The following is a 19,088-nucleotide window of genomic DNA, read 5'->3' as shown; positions in this document are numbered from 1 at the left end:
TGAGTCTGAGCTACCAGTTGAAAGCCTGCCACCAGTAATACAAATCAAAGCGACAGGCACAGGTTCTAACTGCATTATTAGCCTTGCTTTCTCTTCATCCAAATAAAGCTTGCCATGTTTAACAGTCATAAATGCATATTTTATTTGAATGACTGGGTGAGTCTCCAGGAACCCTCTTCTTAAAGGTGACCGTTGCCCTATTGATGTTTAAATTGCAGCGTAAGCATCAGTACCAGCATAGAGACAAACAGATGAAAAAATCTAATTACATTTCAGAGGTGGCACAATTTGTACCTGATAATCTGAGATGTAATTGAGATTCTGGGATGGAATTTCCTGTGGGCTTGGGGACAGGAACCTTGGTGGTACCACTCAGCCCCCATCGTTTAAAGGCCTCAGAAACTTCACCCCTCACCCGCCACCCCATACCCCTCAGATCACCACACCACCTCTATATCTCCACGTATCCTCCGCAACCACTCACTCAATTTCCATTGTGTCCGCAGGAACAATATAGCAGGAATGGAATTATTTTTAAACCTCCAAAAATCCTATAAACTCGGAATTCAAACATACCATCATTGCTCCTGGAAAGAAAGAAAAACAACTCCAGTGCAAAGAAAATAATTTAAGAGCCTATTAGATTTGTGAACAAAAAAAACCCCACACCAAAGGCATCTTCTGTTATTAATATGTCTTAAAAGTTTCAATCATTCTTAAATGGACCAGATGCTGAACTGAAGCTATTATTAGCTTTTGAAATCCAGTCAAGCATTCACAAAGGCTATCGCTGTTATAATGAAATCTTCCTGCATTGCCTGAAATTGACAGAACAGAAAGATGCCCCATTCCATTTCCAAACAGAGTGCCTGTCAATCAATGAAGAGGAGCAGGTGCAGAGACTTTTTTCAACTTACAAAAGCAGTTTTTTTATAGCCACGGCTTTCAAGTTGAGTTAAATCACAGCACAAAACATGACAGCAGAGGATGACAGGACTTTATAAAACATTTTCAATGCACTTTGGCACATTTGTTGATTGGAAAAGTACTGTAATGCATGATAAAAATTACACCATGTTGGTCAATGTAAGGGTCAAGATACCTTTGCAGGACAAAATCCCCATGAAAAATAACAGCATTAAAAACACATCTACATTACAATGCAGCAGCTAATAAGACCATAAGAAATAAGACCAGGAGGGGGCTGTTCAGCCCCTCGAGCCAGCTCCGCCATTCAATAGGATCATGACTGATCTAACATTCCTCATATTCACTTTTCTGCCCTTTCCCTGTAACCCTTGATCCACTTACAGATCAAAAATCCATCTAGCTCAGCCTTAATTATACACAACGACTCCTCCCCAATAGCTTTTTGTGGCAAGGAGTTCCAAAGACTCACAACCTCTGAGAGAAGAAATTCCTCCTCATCTCAGTCTTAAATTGGCACCTGTTTATTCTGAGACTATGGCTGGAATTTTACCGGCACGCTTGCCCCAATTCCGGGGATGGGTGAGACTCGGAAAACGGCATTCGCTGTTGGCCTCGGGCGGGATCGTACGATCCTCGGGTGGACGTGCCAGTAAAATTCCGCCCTATGCCTCCTGGTCCTAGATTTTCCCATGAGGGGAAATATCCTCTCAGCATTTACCCTGTCAAGCCCCTTAGGAATTCAATGAGTTCACCTCTTGTTCTTATAAATTCCAATGCGTAGAATCCCAGCCTGTTTAACCTTTCCTCATAAGACACTTCCTTCATCCCAGGAATCATCCCAGTAAACCTTCTCTGAGTTGCCTTCACTGAAATAGTATCTTTCCTTCACAGTGATGTATGAAGGTGTCAATACATTTTACTGACTTCCCAGCAAGCTTCCCCCAGTGATCACAAACTCACTATTTTTCTTTGGACTTCCAAAATCGACATGCTTTTCCCAAAACAGCGTGCGGGTGGAAATACAATTTTCCTGTGGTCCTCATACTGGGGACCTCGACTTTAAGAGGTGCATGTGTGATTTGCAGCCAAGGCCTTCCCAACCCACCGAAAGGCTATGTGAAAATGGTGTGGGGTTAGGAAGAAAGAGAAAAATTGTTTCCCTAGTAAAAAACTAAGTTTCGCATTTTGCGACTTGATTCGCAAAACTAGGAGATGACAATCTAAAATCTAAAAATCTAAACATCGCATATCGAAAGAATTAAGGTGCTTAGATAGATTTCATACATGCTGAAGCCATTCAGTAGCATGGACGCCAGATTTATGGAATCAGTGATGTTGTCCAGGCAGATCAAGATAAAATGAATGGCCATTCAATAGTTGTGTGATATCCTCAACTGCACCACAACGACACAGGAATGTCTGCTTACCCAGCTGTGGTTTTTTGCCACATCTGAAATACACCACAAGGTAGCACCAGAGATAGCACGCCGACTCAAAGTCTGGGTTTCTGACAGAACATGCCCACATTCTGTTCAGTACAATGAGGCAGTGTGAAGGTGGTTGGTGGCATAACCTTGACTGAGCTTTTGCTGTAGCTGTGAGAGTTGTAGAAATAATGCTGCAGGAAAATAAAAAGCTCTCACCAGCTAAGGAAAAACAAGTTTGCTTTTTGTGCTATTTTTGCGTAGTCATTTTCTCTCAATAACAAACAAGAATCCATGAACTGTGAACAGTTCTACCAAACATCACCCAGTGGTGTGAGGGTGTGATAACAGCACTGTCAGAGCTATATAAAATAAAGAACTAAGTGCAATGCAACACAAGAACAGGCCTTTTGGCCTACCAAGCCTGAGCTGATCATCTTGTCCTACCTGGACCAATCGCCTGTATCCCTCTATTCCCTGCCTGTTCATGTGTCTATCCAAATAAGTCTTAAATGTCGCTAATGTGTCTGCCTCAACCACTTCACTTGGCAATGCCTTCCAGGCCCCCACCGCCCTCTGTGTAAAAAACTTTGCCCGCACATCTCGACTGAACCTTTCCCCCCTTACTGGTGCCCCCTTGTAATTGTCATTTCTGCCCTGAGAAAAAGCATCCAACTATTCACCTTATCCATCATAATTTTATAAACTTCTATCATGTCGCCCCACAGCCACCGTCTTTCCAGGGAGAATAATCCCAGTTTATTCAATCTCTCCTCATAGCTAATACCCTCCATACCAGGCAACACCCTGGTAAACATTTTCTGCACTCCCACCAAGGCCACCAAGCCCTTCTGGTAGTGTGGCGACCAGAATTGGACACAGTATTCCAAATGTGGCTTACCCAACGTTTTACATAACTGCAACATAATTCGATGCCCTGGCTGATGAAGGCAAACATGCCATATGCTTTCTTTGCCACCTTTTCTACCTGTGCTGCCATTTTTAAGGATCTGTGGACCTGTACTCCCAGATCTCTCTGTGTGTCTATGCTCCTGATGATTCTGCCATTTATTGTAAAGCTCCCATCTGAATGCATCACCTCGCATTTGTGCGGAGTAAATTCCATCTGCCATTTCGCTGCCCAATTTTCCAGTCTATCTATATCCTGCCGTATTCTCTGACAATCTTCATCACTGTCTGCAACTCCAGCAATCTTAGTTTAATCCACAAACCTGTTAAGCAGACCAGCTATGTTTTCTTCCTAGTCATTTATTTATATGTTCAGAGTTGGTGCTTTCCTGCGAAACCATCTCATTCACAAAATAAGTGTTTCCCAGAATGAACCACTCAGTCTGGTCGGGATTCCAAGTTGCAAAATTTAAGGGGATGACACGGTGGCACAGCGATTGCCACTTCTGCCTCACAGCGTCAGGGACCCAGGTTCAATTCCTGGCTTGGGTCACTGTCTGTGCAGAGTGCACGTTCTCCTTGTGTCTGCATGGGTTTTCTCAGGTTTCCTCCTACAGTCCTAAAAACCTGCTGGTTAGGTGCATTGGCCATGCTAAATTCTCAGTGTACCCGAACAGGTACCAGAGTGTGGCAACCAGGAGATTTTCACAGTAACTTCATTGTAGTGTTAATGTAAGACTACTTGTGACACTAATAAATAAACTTAAACCTAACCATTGACTGTACTTAACCTTGGCAGATGTCGGAGTTTGATTACAAATCGGCAGTGTTAAAGAAAAACTGATCAAACTTTGCTTTCATCAAAGTGAGATCATTGCAACTTCTCAACTCTTCACAGCTTAATACCTCATTCCACAAAACAGTATTGTTTTAAAAAATATATAAATTGCACTACAGATGATAGTAACAATTGAATACCAACCAAGAAAAGCACTTACTCTAAAAAATTCTTTGGTAGAGCCTGAATCCAACGTTCCATAGGCAATTTCCGTTTGTTTCGCAAGATCTTCTGCACTTTCTATTGGAGAAACCATTCTCTCCACAGTGAGAAAAGCAGCAAGGTTGGCAGTGTATGATGAGATTATAATCAAGGTGAAGAACCACCAGACTCCTCCAACAATTCGCCCCGAGAGGGATCTAAACATAAAATGAAAGGGCTGCGGTTTAATTACGGTGTCACATTGATATTAGAAAGCAAGGTAATTGAGATTGAATTTAATGGATCTAACCATTTCTTCATGGTAATTAGAGCATTAGAAACAAAATCTCATCACACTCACTCGAAAGTAAATGAGTCTCTTAAATAAGACACTTTTAAATTTATGCAACATCGTTCAGCCTACTCAAAAGTTCACATTGCTGAATGTTGGCAGGAATATTATTAAGACGTGGCTGCTCTCTCTTTCCACTTCAGTGACCGTCACCATGGTTGAACAGATAATGCAAGGCACATGATTGAAATTTCAACTCGTCTATTGAAAATAAAGGGAAGGAACATGATATCTACACCCAAGTCTTAAACCCAGTGAACAGCATGACCAGTCCTTTAATGCTCTGATTTTGGAGACTTGATTATGAATGGTGATATAACCAAATTATTTTTCTTTACCAAATAGTGAGAAATATTGGAAGTCTGGCAAAACCATTGGACACAGAGCTTGCTGGATAGGATTGATCACCTTTTGGTTATATACTTGTGGAGAATCAATGCATTGTGCAACATATCCTGAATAAAAACTATCTTTGTTATCTAACATGGAATACTCCAGTGAAAACTGAAGGGCACCTATTAGATAACCTTTTGGGGAAATAAACAGGCTGATTGAACAATCAACTTCCTTTATGTAAGAGAAGGAATACCTTCTCCCCCTTCCTTCCCGGTCAGCAAAAATGCTTTAAATACTGTTCCAGTAATTATATTGACGGGAGACAGCAGAGAAGTGTTTCAATTCAGAGTGCAGGCACTTGATTTAATATGCAGGCTCAGTAAAAATGAAATGCAAAAGAACACCCAATGCTTGGTGTACATCTGAAGGTCAGAAAAGATTATTGATCCATTTCAACTGCAGTGTTCAACATTTCAGGGTTAAGGAAAAGGTTAACTTGGAAATGAAAATAAAAGAGATACAGAATAGCAAGCTGAACTCTGATAACAAAGCCATGTAGAAAAGTAATGGGAAGAATGGATGGAGTAAATATTAGATAAGAGCTGGCAATGAATGATTTGTGGAAGAAGGATTATTTAGATATCACAGAATCATTGAATCCCTATAGTGCAGAAGGAGGCCATTCATCCCATCGAGTCTGCATTGATAATAATCCCACCCAAGTCCCATACCAGTAACCCCAAGTATTTACCCTGCTAATCCCCCTGACACTAAGGGGCAATTTAGTATGGCCAATGCACCTAATCTGCACATCTTTGGAGACTCAACCGGAGCACCTGGAGGAAACCCAAGCAGGCATGGGGAGAACGTGCAAACTCCACACAGACAGTGACCCGAGGCCGGAATTGAATCCGGGTCCCTGGTGCTGTGAGGCAGCAATGCTAACCACTATGCCATTGTGCCACCCAACGACTAGTCCTTGATATACAAAAGAGAAATGCGTATTGTTTATACCCCTGTTTGGACATTAGAAGTGCCCTTCGAAATCAGAGATGGCATCCACAGTGCACCCACATGTTTGGTTGGGGCAACTCATTCTCGATGCCATTTTGGTCAGGGTGTTAGCATGCTCAGTGAATAGCTGCCAGAAATATGTAGAGCAGGCAAGATGACATAAGTTGCACACAATGCTGATTTGGCACCAGCAGTGTCATTTTCATAGAATCCTAGAATCTACAGTGCATAAGGAGGCCATTTGGGCCATCGAGCCTGCACTGACAACAATCCCACCCAGGTCCCATCCCTGAAACCTCACATATTTACCCTCCTCATCTCCCTGACACTAGGGGCAACTTATCATGGCCAATCAACCTAACCTGCACATCTTTGGACTGTGGGAGGAAACCGGAGCACCGGGAGGAAACCCACGCAGACACGGGGAGAATGTGCAAACTCCACACAGACAGTCACCTGTGGCTGGAATTGAACCCGGGTCCCTGGCGCTGCGAGGCAGCAGTGCTAACCACTGTATCGCCCCTATTTTGGAACACTGCTCTCCAGCTGACGGTGTTTCCTAACCTGGTACAGTCAGACACATGTTCAGCAGCAATCAAGACTCCACCACCCCTTCCCCCAACATCAGCACTAGTTATAGGGGCCATCAATCAATTAAAGGTTAGCTGCTGTTTTTTCCCCTTCTGGTTGTTACTTTGACTCTACAAGTGTTTGGTGGTTTCTACAGTTACTTCAAGTTATAAAAATCTACAGGGAGTGGTGCGACAGGTGCTGAAGGAGTTTTTGCTGGTATCAAGGCTTCTTTATAAACCAGATATGGTCGCAGTATTCCCCGTGGAAAACAAGATGGCTTGGAGATTTCACAGAGTATACACAGAGCAGGACTTGCTGCTGGAAAAGAAAGGAGGGGAGCGGAAAGGCTTTCAGTAGGAGACCTGCAGACTCAGGAAGCAATTTCTTTTTATCTGAACCTTAGTAAGAAAGAAGATATGAGATTCCTTTTCTTCAGTAAGGATATCCTTCCTCACTGAAATCTGCCGCCTGCTGCAGTCACAATTCCAAACTGGGAGCAGGGCACCGACTGCACTGCCAGTGGCTGTGGAAGTTAAGGCGGAGATGAACTTTCATGTATCTGGCTCCTTCCAGACTGGAGTCCAGGGATGTTAGCAATATCTTAGTGTGCTATCCACTGTGGTGTAGAAGTCACTGAGGCTCTCTAACTGACAACTGACTACATTTCCTTCTCCCCTGTCAAAGTGGAACAGGCAAAGTGAGCATGTAGCTTTACTAGAATTACAGGCGTCTCCATGGGACAAGATGCCATTAATTGCATGCACAATGCTTTGTGGGTGCTGCATGTCCATTCTGCTGTATGCTGGAACCGAAAAGGATTCAATTTCTTCAATGAACCATGCATCTTGCAGATTAAAGGCTGGTACTCTGGCAGCAGTCATAATGTCTTCATCTGCAACAATCCATTTGAGCCATATGGCAAACCAAAAGGCTACCGGGTGATGAGGGCTATCTGCTGACCACATAACTCCAATGTGCAACCTCCACATGCATGTGCAGCATGTGTACATTGAAACCCAGATAGCCTCACAAAGGTTGATGGAACTGAGCACTGGTATGTTGAAACAACACTGCCAGTACCTGGACCTCCCTGGAGGAGCCCTGCAGAAGGTAAATGATCCTGTGTCAAAATTCACTGTGGGTCTGCTGCATGCTGCACAAGCTCTCCACCATGAGGGGGACAACCCTTGTTATCAGCTAGATGGAGAGAAACTGAAGGGCAGGGAGAAGGAGGAGGAGGAAGCAACCTAGGCATCTCCGTTCAGATAGGCTGCCCATGAAGATCTGATCTGAGTGTGATACCAGCAACCTCAACCCTAATTTCCCATTCAGCAGCCGTCTTGCACCTTCTCTTCCCTCTGGCACTGACCATCATTGAGTCTACTTGATGTAAAAATGAAAGCTACCTTAAAATAAACATCCCAAGCCAAATTTATGAATCAAACCATTGAATATTGCATTTCAAATCAACTGATCAGCGCCGTGTCCTCCCTTTGTGCTTCCTTTCTGGTGTCTCTGTGCTCCTATGCAATGCTACGAAGATGCTGCAGCTTGGCAGACGGTACTTTGCTCAGTTGCAGACGGGGAGACTACAGATGGCTGAGGAGAAGGAGTCTAGAAAGCTTGGCTGTAGACTGTACCATTCCAGCAGGGGTGGCAGCAGTCTGGGCTGGCAGACAACAGCAAGAAAAGTGGCAGACTGGCAGTGGTAGGAGAAAGCAAGCTGTCTTCCTGAGAGAGGACAGTCGGTCTGCATTCCACGGAACCACAGTCACTGCCCCGGGGTGGCACCTCAGCACTCCTAATAAACTGTTGGAGGCCAGATTATTGAACTGCCGTGATAGCCGGCAAGCTCCTTTGTACACAGCAGTCAACAGCCATGATGACTTATGCCTGCGATGCAATGGAAGCTGCAACACCATTGGCCATCCGATATAAAGGAAAAATACTGTGGGTGTAGGATAACTGAAATAAAAACAGAAAATGTTGGATAAACTCAGCAGGTCTGGCAGCGTTTGTGAAGAGAGAAACAGAGTTAATGTTTCCACCCCCCTCTCCAACTGTATAATCTATCACATTTCCACCCATCCTCAGCTCTGAAGAAGTCATCCAGACGCGAAACATTAACTCTGTTTCTCTCTCCACCGATGCTGCCAGAACCACTGAGTCGATCCAGCATTTTCCATAATTATTGGCCATCTGATGATGCATCACGATTGGGTTCACAAGTGCTCTTGTGGAGTTTATCACAATGCCACACTGGGAAAGCATGGGCTCCAAGCTGTGTATAAATTGGTGATGGACTCCTTCATGCTTCGTGACATTCTTGCTAGTAGCATTTTATTGTGCATACACAACATTCCACTGTAGCTTGTCACATTTGAGTACTCAGCTGAATCCTCTGCAGCAGAACCTGTGTGTGGCCTTACTCTCTGGTGAGCTGGTGACTGGACTTTCCTCTCCCCCCGCCCACCCACCCTCACCACTGCCTACTTGTGCCCAGTGTACCACCTTGTGTAGATCCCACCCTGATGTTGTCCATCATCAACAGCTAAAAGGTTCTTCCATGGCATGTGAGCATCCCTGGCTAGGCCAGCATGTTTTTCCCATCCTTAATTGTCCTTGAGAAAGTGGTGGTGAACTGCTTTCTTGAACCACCATATGATGCAGGTACACCCACATTGCTGTTAGGTAGATAGTTCTGCGATATGACCCAGAAACAACAGTGAGATTAGTTCCAAGTCAGGATGGTGTGTGGCTTGGAGGGGACCTGCAGGGGATAGTGTTCCCATACGTTTGCTGCCCTTGTTTTTCTAGGTGGTAGAGGTCGTGGGTTTGGAAGGTCTTGTCAAAAGTAGTTTGGCAGGTTACTCTGTCAGTTGTCAGTATCTGAGCTGGCAGCTGTGGCTGTGAAATTGAGTGACAGTGCACTTTCATCATCGTTGTCTTTTTAATGTTCCTCTGCAGCCTGGACCTCTTGAATATCTGAAAGGAACCAGGGACAAGTTTTTAAGTTTAAAAATTTATTTATTTATTAGTCGCAAGTAAGGCTTACATTAACACTGCAATGAAGTTACCGTGAAATTGCCCTAGTTACCACATTCCGGCGCCTGTTTGGGTCAATGCACCTAACCAGCACGTCTTTCAAACTGTGGGAGGAAGCCGGAGCACCCGGAGGAAACCCACACAGACACAGGGAGAACGTGCAAACTCCACACAGACAGTGACCCAAGCCAGGAATCGAACCCGGGTCCCTGGCGCTGTGAGGCAGCAGTGCTAACCACTGTGCCACCGATTATCTTACCGGCAAGGTAAGATAATGGAAGGAAGCTGGTGGTGGGTGAGAGGCAGCCAAGGGAGGGGGTTGGGAGGCAAGAGTTGCATCATTGCAACAGGTTGTAAATCAGGAGAATGTCAGCGGGGGTAAGTGAGATGTGAGAAGATGGATAAGATAAGAGGATACTATCATCCTCGCTGGTTTAAGCTCCACTATTTGTCATGGCCTCAGCAACAGACCTCCCAATAAAGGTCAACACTGTCTCCTCCATGGGAGTTGAGGTGTGGATGTGCATTTATCTCCCTCCATTTAGCTCCTGCAGAGTTTGTTTCTGCACTATCTTGCTCTGCAAGAGCGAAGCAAGTGTGTCAGTTGTTGCAGCTCGGATAGCCAGATGGTGAAGATTAAAACTACAGCCGAGGCCTGAACTTTCACAATGAGAAGGAGTCTCTGTCATTGCAAAAATGGTGGAAGAGGCCGATAATCTGAAAGTCCTTCCCCTGAACGTGACACAAAACATTTTTTCAGGCACAGGAATGGGCCTGGATTGGAATTTACATATGTGCACTTTGCAGAGGCTGCTGCCTAGTTAAAAGTGCAGCCACCTCCACTCATGTTTGGTTTTCTTTAACCAGGAATGGGAAACACAATGGATCGGATTATCTGGCCTCGCTCACTGCTGGGATTCTCTCGTCCCACTGCAGTGAACGAAGATTTGGCTGAGCACCAAATTCTCTGTCCTCGCTGGCAATGCCGGTGGGGTGTGAATGACTGAAAGATTCCAGCCAATATGCGCAGATCAGACCCGGTAGGAGCTGATCTAAACTTTGCGGAATCCTTTGGAGCGGTAGAGTACCTCTTTGATTTGGATAGGGTCTGGGACACATTTTGGAGGAGGTCAAGTGTCTCTCGGCAGACATATGGGCTGTTTGGGATTGTTAAAAATAGGCAGGAATGTGCATAAAAAGTGGATAAATGTCAAAAGTATCAAAATGATTGCCAAAGGTAACTAACTAACTGTCAAGCCATTTAAAACTCCTGCTCTTTAAATCTTTGAAACAAATGCTTTGGTGTGTTTAAAAAACAATAATTGCTGGCTATTTTACTTTATCTGTTGACATGAGCTGAAAGGCTATCATTACTGGATTAATGCTGCGTGACTGATTTCACAACCTTCCATTTCATAGCTTCAAGTGGCTTTAGATTCTTTGAAGTCAGATTATGAATTTCAATGTTTGTTTTAATAAGGATGTAGTTGAGGGAACGTAAATGATGTGACTGGGTTTTTATGAATGAGAATGTTTCTTTAATAAAGTCTGCAATAAACACTTAGAACTTTATTTTACCTAACCTTAGCATGGGTTCTGAGGTCTGCCTATGGTGAATAGTGGGTGTGTTGGCCTGTTAGGGGGTAAAGGCAAACGGTAATTGGTCAGGGGCATGGGTTGGCATAAATTGGCTAAGTTTGCATTGCCACGGGGATGGATAGAGGGGAATAGGTTGACATGGAGGGTGTGAGAGGCTATAGGGCGGGTAGAGGCACAGGTTGGCATGGAGGTATGGAAGCAATGAATGGGGTATAAAGTGGCATGTTTTAACATGGATGGGGATTGTTTGTGGGGAGGGGGGTGAGGGTTATAAGGAGTGAGGGGATATGCGGAGCGAGGGGTGGCTGGTTGCTTTTTGTTTCATTCCTTTTTTCCACAGCTTTGACACTGAGGCCGCCCTTCCAACCAGCACTTTCTGTACTCATTCTGGGGGCAGGTAGCCCAACTCCCAGGGAACCCTGCCACCTTGGGATTGAAAATCCAAACTTCTGGGGCACATTATCCCAGGAACTGGGAGTTGTCCAGACTTTTGGTCCTGGAATGAAAATCCAGACCCTAGTCTTCATACACTTACCAGCATTTATTTGCAGAGACATACATTACACATCATGTACCTCCAATCCAACAACCACACTTTCAGTCTGTTCCTATATATGTGAGCACGTATGGATCTCCGGCCATTGCCTGCCACCCGAAACAATTAAAAATCCAATTTGTATACAATTAACATCAACGAATGCTGTGCATTTTGCGTAGGTGATGTTGACTAGCTGGTAGTGAATGTAAGTTGTGAAGTGTGCAGCAGTGCTGGGTAATGTGCGAATATGGTGCAGCGTATAAGTCTCAGATATGAGTACTGATTGACATTTTTTGTAGGCGATTGAGGGAGCTGTGGTGAATTGAACAGTGACAGGCTGGTGCAGCTGGTAGCATGTGTTATTTGAAGACACATTCAGTGTTCTTGACCACTCGTGTAAGGTCATTGAATTTTATGCGGCATTGCATCCAGGTCATTGGGGCTTGAATCTTAATGTTGACCTTCATGGATCCCACCACCATTACTTCCTGAGCATGTGTGTGGAGGGTCCCCTGCATATGTAGGATGTCTCTTGCTAAGGCCACCAGTGCAGTGCTCGGACACCTTGAAGCTTGTTCTTTTTCATGTTCTGATATTTTTCAATGTTTCTTAGGTCAGTGTCACTTCCTGCCATACTGGCAGCAACGGTTCCGCCCATAATTCACCTCCCCTTTTAGAGGTGCATTTTGGCTCTTAGCAGTAGAGGCTAGCTTTAATAAAAGCAAATCAAAACGGAAAATGCTGTGAAAACGCAGCAGGTCTGACAGCATCTGTGAAGAGAGAAACAGAGTTAACATTTCAAGACGTTCTTCAGACTTAAAGAGAGGAAGAAAAGGGAGAAATGTGCGGGGTGATATACTGAATAAGAGGGGATGGAGCAGCTGGAGATAGGTCAATGATAGGTAGGAGCTCGGAGAAATTGCAACAAAGATGTGTAGGACATGAGACAGAGGTGGCATCAATGCAGTGTGAAGGGCTACAGAAGGTGCTGATAATGGCATGAAGATATTCGCTGCTCCCAATGTGGTCTCTTCTACATTGAGGAGACGAAACATAGAATCGGTAACTGTTTTGCGGAATACCTTTGCTCAGTCTGCAATCATGACTCCGACCTTTCTTGCCATTTCAATTCAGCATCTTGCTCTCATGTCCACATGTCCAACCTTGGCCTGCTGCAATGCTCCAGTGATGCCCAAGTGCAAACTGACGGAGCAGCACCTTGTCCCTGATTAGGCACATTGCAACCCTCAGGACTCAACACCGAGTTCAACAACTTTAGACTGTGAATTTTTTCCTCCATCTTGATCTCTTTTTTATCCAAAGCATGTGTTGTCCCAATGAAACTCCCACCCCATCTCCCCCACTGAGCCATCTGTTACTTGTTCTGTAGTTTTACTTTCACTGAGCATTGACCTTTTGTTCTCCCATTAACACATTCGCCAGAACTCTACTGTCTCACCCGCCACGGAATCAGAGTGGGCGAGGGGTGGACAACGGAAATGTCCATTGACCTCGGGTGGGAATTTCCATTCTTGCTTGAGCGAGGATGTAAAATCCGTCCAGTCTGGTGTCTTACCTTAATACCATTATCAGCACCTTCTATTGTCTTTTATATTGGCATTAGCACTTCCTCCGTCTCATGCCCTACAGATCTCTGTTGCAATCTCTCCTCGCTCCCACCGATAACTGATCATCTACCCTGCTCCAGCTGCTCTACCCCCTCTTATACCGCATAAAATCCAAACATTTCTCTCTCTTTAGAGCTCTGTAGAAGTCATTCAGAATCAAAATGTTTGACCTATTTCTCTATTCACAGGTGCATCGAGACCTGCTGAGTTTTTGTAGCATTTTCTGATTCTATTTCAGGCTCGCTTGAAGTTGTGCTAGCCACCCACGATATCAACCTTTAGGACCTCGAGTATCTGAGTCAGTTGCAGTGTAAACTAGCCATCCTTGGTGATGAATGTTGAAATCCCTCACCCTGAAGATCTTCTGTGCCCTCACCACGCTCAGTGCTTCCGCCAAATGGTGTTCAACTAGGAGGAATACTGATTCATTACCTGCAACAAGGCAATAGGTGGTAATTTGCAGATTTCCTTGGCCATGTTTAGCCTAATGCCATGAGGCATCATGGGGTCCCGTTTCTGAGGATGCCCAGGGTTACTTTGTCCTGAGTAGATATGATTATGCTCCCACCAACCTCTGGATGGTGGAGCCAGGAAAGCTAATGTCTGGAACATTAGCTGAAAGATATGATTCTATGAGTGTGCCTATGTCATACTGTTGCTTGATTGGTCTCTGGGGAAGCTCTGTCAATTTTTACACATCTTCCCAGCTGTTAGTGAGTCGAAGCTGGCTGTGTCTTTGCCCTTTCTGGTCCCTTGATTGATGCAAAGCAGCCTGTATGATTTGTTTCTGATGAGATACAGGTTTGACAGAAGCAAAAGGATTGACTAGACCATTTCAGAGGGCGGCTCAGAGTCAACCACATTGCTGTTGACTTGGAGGCCAGGTGACAGATTTCCTTCCCTAAAGGACATTCATGAACCAGGTGGGTTTTACGATAATCTGGTTGTTTCTTAGTTACCATTTCCGATGCTAGTTTTTTATTCCAGATGTATTTAATTAGCTGAATTTAAATTTCCCAGCTCATGTTGCCAGATCATTGTTCTGGGCCTCTGGGTTACTGGTTCAGTAACATAACCACTGTAACATTAAACTGATCATTATGCATCGGGAACAAACGTGTGACTGTCTAGCACCTGAGGCTCTTTAGAACCATTATTGAAACTCAAATAGGCTATCAATCGGTTTTATTACATCATCACACATTTTAGCTATATCCAAGAAGTCTGTGTCTCAACAGCAGTATGATAAAAGCTAGACTTTGGCAACATTTATTTTGTGGCAAAACAAGCCTTTGCTCTACCCTAACTATAATGAGGTTCTTGATGAGAAGTTTAGCCTGACTGCACTTGTTAACTCAATATGTTACAATACTCAGATAATCTTCAGACAGGAAGAGTGCGAGCGTGAATGAGTACACAGTAAATTCTGGATGACACTTGTGTCAATTCCATAATATAATTCTATATTTTAAAAGAAAGAACAATTGTGTAAAGATTGTGAGAAATAAATGAGCAGATAAAAATAAAATAAATGCATACCTTGAGAAAAATGTTCAATGCAAGCATGTGATGAAGTGATAATGAGTTAATTGACAAAAAGCATAAAATACATTGTTAATAATAAACTTGTTTCTTCCTCAATAACCCACGGAGACACAGTTTTTGGCATTGTATTCTGTGTTTCTGGACACAATACCTGTTTCTTATCCATCAACTGACTTGATAATTAGTCTTAATCTACACAGATTTGCACAAAAACACATCTTAGCTGCTAATCTTAAACAAAGCTAAATGTTGTCCAAATAATAATATTGCTAATTACTCTATAAATTAATATGAAATGTCCAGTGCAGAAAAGAGGAAATCTTTATCATGGAGCATCTCTGTCTTAGCTTCTTCTATGGGCTTGAACATTAAACAATTGTAACATCTCTTTTTCTCCCTGTCTTATTTGGATGCCAGTATCAAATACATTTTGAAAGCACCTGCTTAAGTGCAAACCAGCTTTCGAGGAGTTTCACAGAACTCACTGGTGGTGACTCACAAGACCCTTGTGGGGTGGCTTAGTCTGGTCGATAATGTGTAACAATATCATGAGCCAATGTGTAAAGATTTTCTCTGGTCACTTTCTGGCAAAATTGTGAATGCATTTGCAATTCTTGGAGAATTAAACTCCATGCATTTATTTACGATAGTAAGACATTTTAGTCAGGGGTAGAAATCATCACCGCTGGTGTTTAATAAATAATATGGGTGGAATTTTGCACTGGCAGGATTTTTCAGTCCTGCTGAAATCAAAGAACAAAGAAGGAAAGTACAGCACAGGAACAGGCCCTTCGGCCCTCCAAGCCCATGCCGATCATGATGCTCTAACTAAACTAACAAAAAACCTTACTCAGACCGTATCCCTCGATTTCCTCCCTATTCGTGTACCCATCCAGATGCCTCTCAATGAAATTTTGAATGTCTCTTCACATTTTACGACCCTGGCAATTCCACCCTATATTTTGTAACTTGCTAGAATTAACCTTCCATTTTCCCAAAACTTACTTGGGCTCAATTTTAACTTTATGTAAGTGAATAAGTTTAAAATCGGACCCTCAATCTTTAGACATGGTAGCTAGCATCGACAATGATATTCTTCAACATAAATAAGATGTTATGCAGGGACTAAACTTAAGTGGTTTCTGTGAGGAAAACAGACAAAAATACAGTAAACAAAAACTGAAGGGATGAACTCACTGAATGGTTAATTCCTTTGGTTTTCAACTCTTCAGAGTAGAAAACAATCAGTTCCCGGCTACTGGGCAAGTTGAATTTTCCAGACATGATGTAGCCACAGGAGTTTAATGTTCTATACTTGTACATTGGTTAATGCTCCTGCCCAAAAAGTCCTTTGTGTGTTACTTACTCACATACTTCAGTGTTTGAAAGTATTTATTGTGCCTTCTTATATAATGGACCACTGTGTTTTTCATTGCCAATATAGTTGCTTACGGGTTAATTTCACTGTTGGTTATTGTCTGCAACTTGCATGCTCCCATCTGTTTCACCTCGAATGGCGTGCTCTTGTGAGTAGCAACCTCTGCATTGCATCACTCATTGTAACACTCATTGATGAATGTCAATTTAAAAGTACCACACAAAGGAATTTTACATAAACTTGTTACCCATAGCACAAATAAGAGAAATTAAACCCTTTAGTGAATGAAATCATACAATACAGCATTAGAACAATATTTATGTATTACTTCATGATATGAGTATGAAATCTGTAACATTTCATTCACAAAATGCAACAGGCTTATTATTTTTCCAATTTATTTAAAGAATAATGAAAAATAATTAAACCCATAAGAATTAAGAGCAGGAAAAGATTAATCTGTCCAAACAAGCCTATTCCTTTTGACTGATAAACTGCACCTCCCCCCTTCTCTCTCCAGAATGCACCCATTTGTCTCTTGAAGTCACTTATGTTTCCTCCTCCAACATTTTTCCTTCATAATTTATTCTGCTTCTAATGTCTGTTAGGTGCCAAAATTTGTTCACACATCCTGGTTTTTAGCTTGTGACATTTCATACGGACTACTTATCATTTCCAAACTTCATTACAATGTTCAGTTCTATATTTGTATTTAATACTTTTTAAAAATCAATCTCCTCATCTTTCCTGGTTAGCAAGGTCTTGCAACTAAGAGGCAGATGGTGACTTTCCACCAATTCTATTCGATTGGACGCATATGATGGAGGTTCAGGGATGACTCTTCCTTGTTGGGAAGCCACTTTAACCCCCTCATATCATCAAGGCCAGGAATTTAGCACCATGGAAGTGAAAAGCGAGTTTATAATCTCCAAAACAACAGTCTGTTCAGCACCAAAATGGGTTAAACTACAGAATCACAGAATTTTTACAGTGGAGAAGGAGGCCGTTTGGCCTGTCGAATCTGCACTGGCTCGGTGAAAAAGCATTCTACCTAGTCCACTGTGTTCTCAGCCCCCTACTAAATTCCTTATACACCTATGACTGTGTGGCCAAATTCCCCTCCAAATCGATTTTCAAGTTTGCTGACGACACCACTGTAGTGGGTCAGATCTCAAACAATGATGAGATAGAGTACAGGAATGAAATAGAAAATCTGGTTAACTGGTGTGCTGACAATAATCTCTCCCTCAATGTCACAAAAAGGAGATTGTATTGACTTCAGGAAGCGCAGTGGAGAACATGCTCCTGTCTACATCAATGGGGACGAAGTAGAAAGGATCGAGAGCTTCAAGTTTTAGGTGTCCAGATCACCAACAACCTGTCTTGGTCCCCCGACGCTGACACTATGGTTAAGAAAGCCCAACAACGTCTTTACTTTCTCAGAAGATAAGGAAATTTGGCTACGACTCACCAACTTTTACAGATGCACCACAGAAAGCATTCTTTCTGGTTGTATCACCGTTTGGTATGGCTCCTGCTCTGCCCAAGACCGCAAGAAACTACAAATGGTCGTGAATGTAGCCCAATCCATCACGCAAACCAGCCTCCCATCCATAGACTCTGTCTACCCATCCCGCTGCCTCGGCAAAGCAAAGCAGCCAGCATAATTAAGGACCCCAAGCACCCGGACATTCTCTCTTCCACCTTCTTCCGTTGGGGGAAAAAGATACAAAAGCCTGAGGTCACGTACCAACCGACACAAGAACAGTTTCTTCCCTGCTCCATCAGACTTTTGAATGGACCTACCTTGCATGAAGTTGATCTTTCTCTACACCCTTGTTATAACTGTAACACTGCATTCTGCACTGTCTCATTTCCTTATCTATGAACAGTGTGCTTTGTCTGTATAGCGTGCAAGAAACAATACTTTTCACTGTATGTTAATATATGAGATAATAATAAATCAAAATATCCCCATAACTTTGCACACTCTTTCTGTTCAGTTAGAAATCCAATTCTCTTTCGAATACCTCGAACAAACATTCTTCCACCACTCTCTTGGGAAGTTTATTCCAGATTCCAACCACCCTCTAAGTGAAATTATGGCCGTGATTCTCCCAAAAGTGCTGAATTGGTGGGAGAACTATCCTAAATCCCGACTGTTCTGTCAGTTCAGCTTCTCACCTGAATCTCCCACACTCTGTGCATTGCAGAAGTCCCAGTCAGGAATCTCATTAAAAACCTAGGAGGGGCGTGGCCTATTCACGCCAGAGTTTGATAGTTCTGGAACTCTGTGCATGCGCAGTGGCCCCGGTCTGGTAATCTCCCCGTTTGCTGGCCAGCCCTGGACCCTCACAGTGCTGCCCCTCCAGAAGCCCCCCCCCCCTCCCCCGCCCCAAGGCCTGATCGCGGCCCTCACAGCAATTCCCGGGATGCGGCCAATCCCCGCACCCCAGAGCGCCCCGATGTACAGCCCACCCCCCCAGCAGTGGTGATCCTCCCCACCCCCTTCACCCCAGCAGACAACCCCACCTCTGCTGACTCCCCCTGGGGTCAGACCCCACCCCAGAAGCAGCCCCCCCCCGCAGCCCCCTCAATCACTGCTCTCCCTCCATCCCAGACCGATCCCCATGCAGAGTGGCAGCGAGACCCCCCACCAATCACCCCTCAGTCCTGCCCACAATAAGCTCTGCTTGCTTGGCACTGCCCAATGCCTGATGGGCAGTGCCAAGGTGCCCCCTGGCCTGGGCACTTTGCCCCTTGAGCAGTGCCAGGGGGCACAGGCTGACATTGCCAGGGTGCCCATGCCTAGAGGGCACCACTCCCCTGCCCTCCGAC

General features: G+C 43.9%; 1 protein-coding gene across 1 annotated transcript in view; it reads right to left on the bottom strand.

Moving 5' to 3' along the window:
- The window catches only part of LOC144492349 (glutamate receptor 3-like), a 400,257-nt gene that overhangs the window by 80,124 nt on the left and 301,045 nt on the right, over positions 1–19,088 (bottom strand). Inside the window, exon 12 of the mRNA XM_078210344.1 lies at positions 4,262–4,460. Coding sequence (XP_078066470.1) covers positions 4,262–4,460 — 199 coding nt within the window. The remainder of the gene's footprint in view (positions 1–4,261; positions 4,461–19,088) is intronic.

Source organism: Mustelus asterias, chromosome 4 (assembly GCF_964213995.1).
Source record: "Mustelus asterias chromosome 4, sMusAst1.hap1.1, whole genome shotgun sequence".
In the NCBI taxonomy this organism is placed as follows: Eukaryota; Metazoa; Chordata; class Chondrichthyes; order Carcharhiniformes; family Triakidae; genus Mustelus; species Mustelus asterias.
Note: the sequence above shows the minus strand (reverse complement) of the source record. Positions and strands in the feature narration are given on the sequence as shown.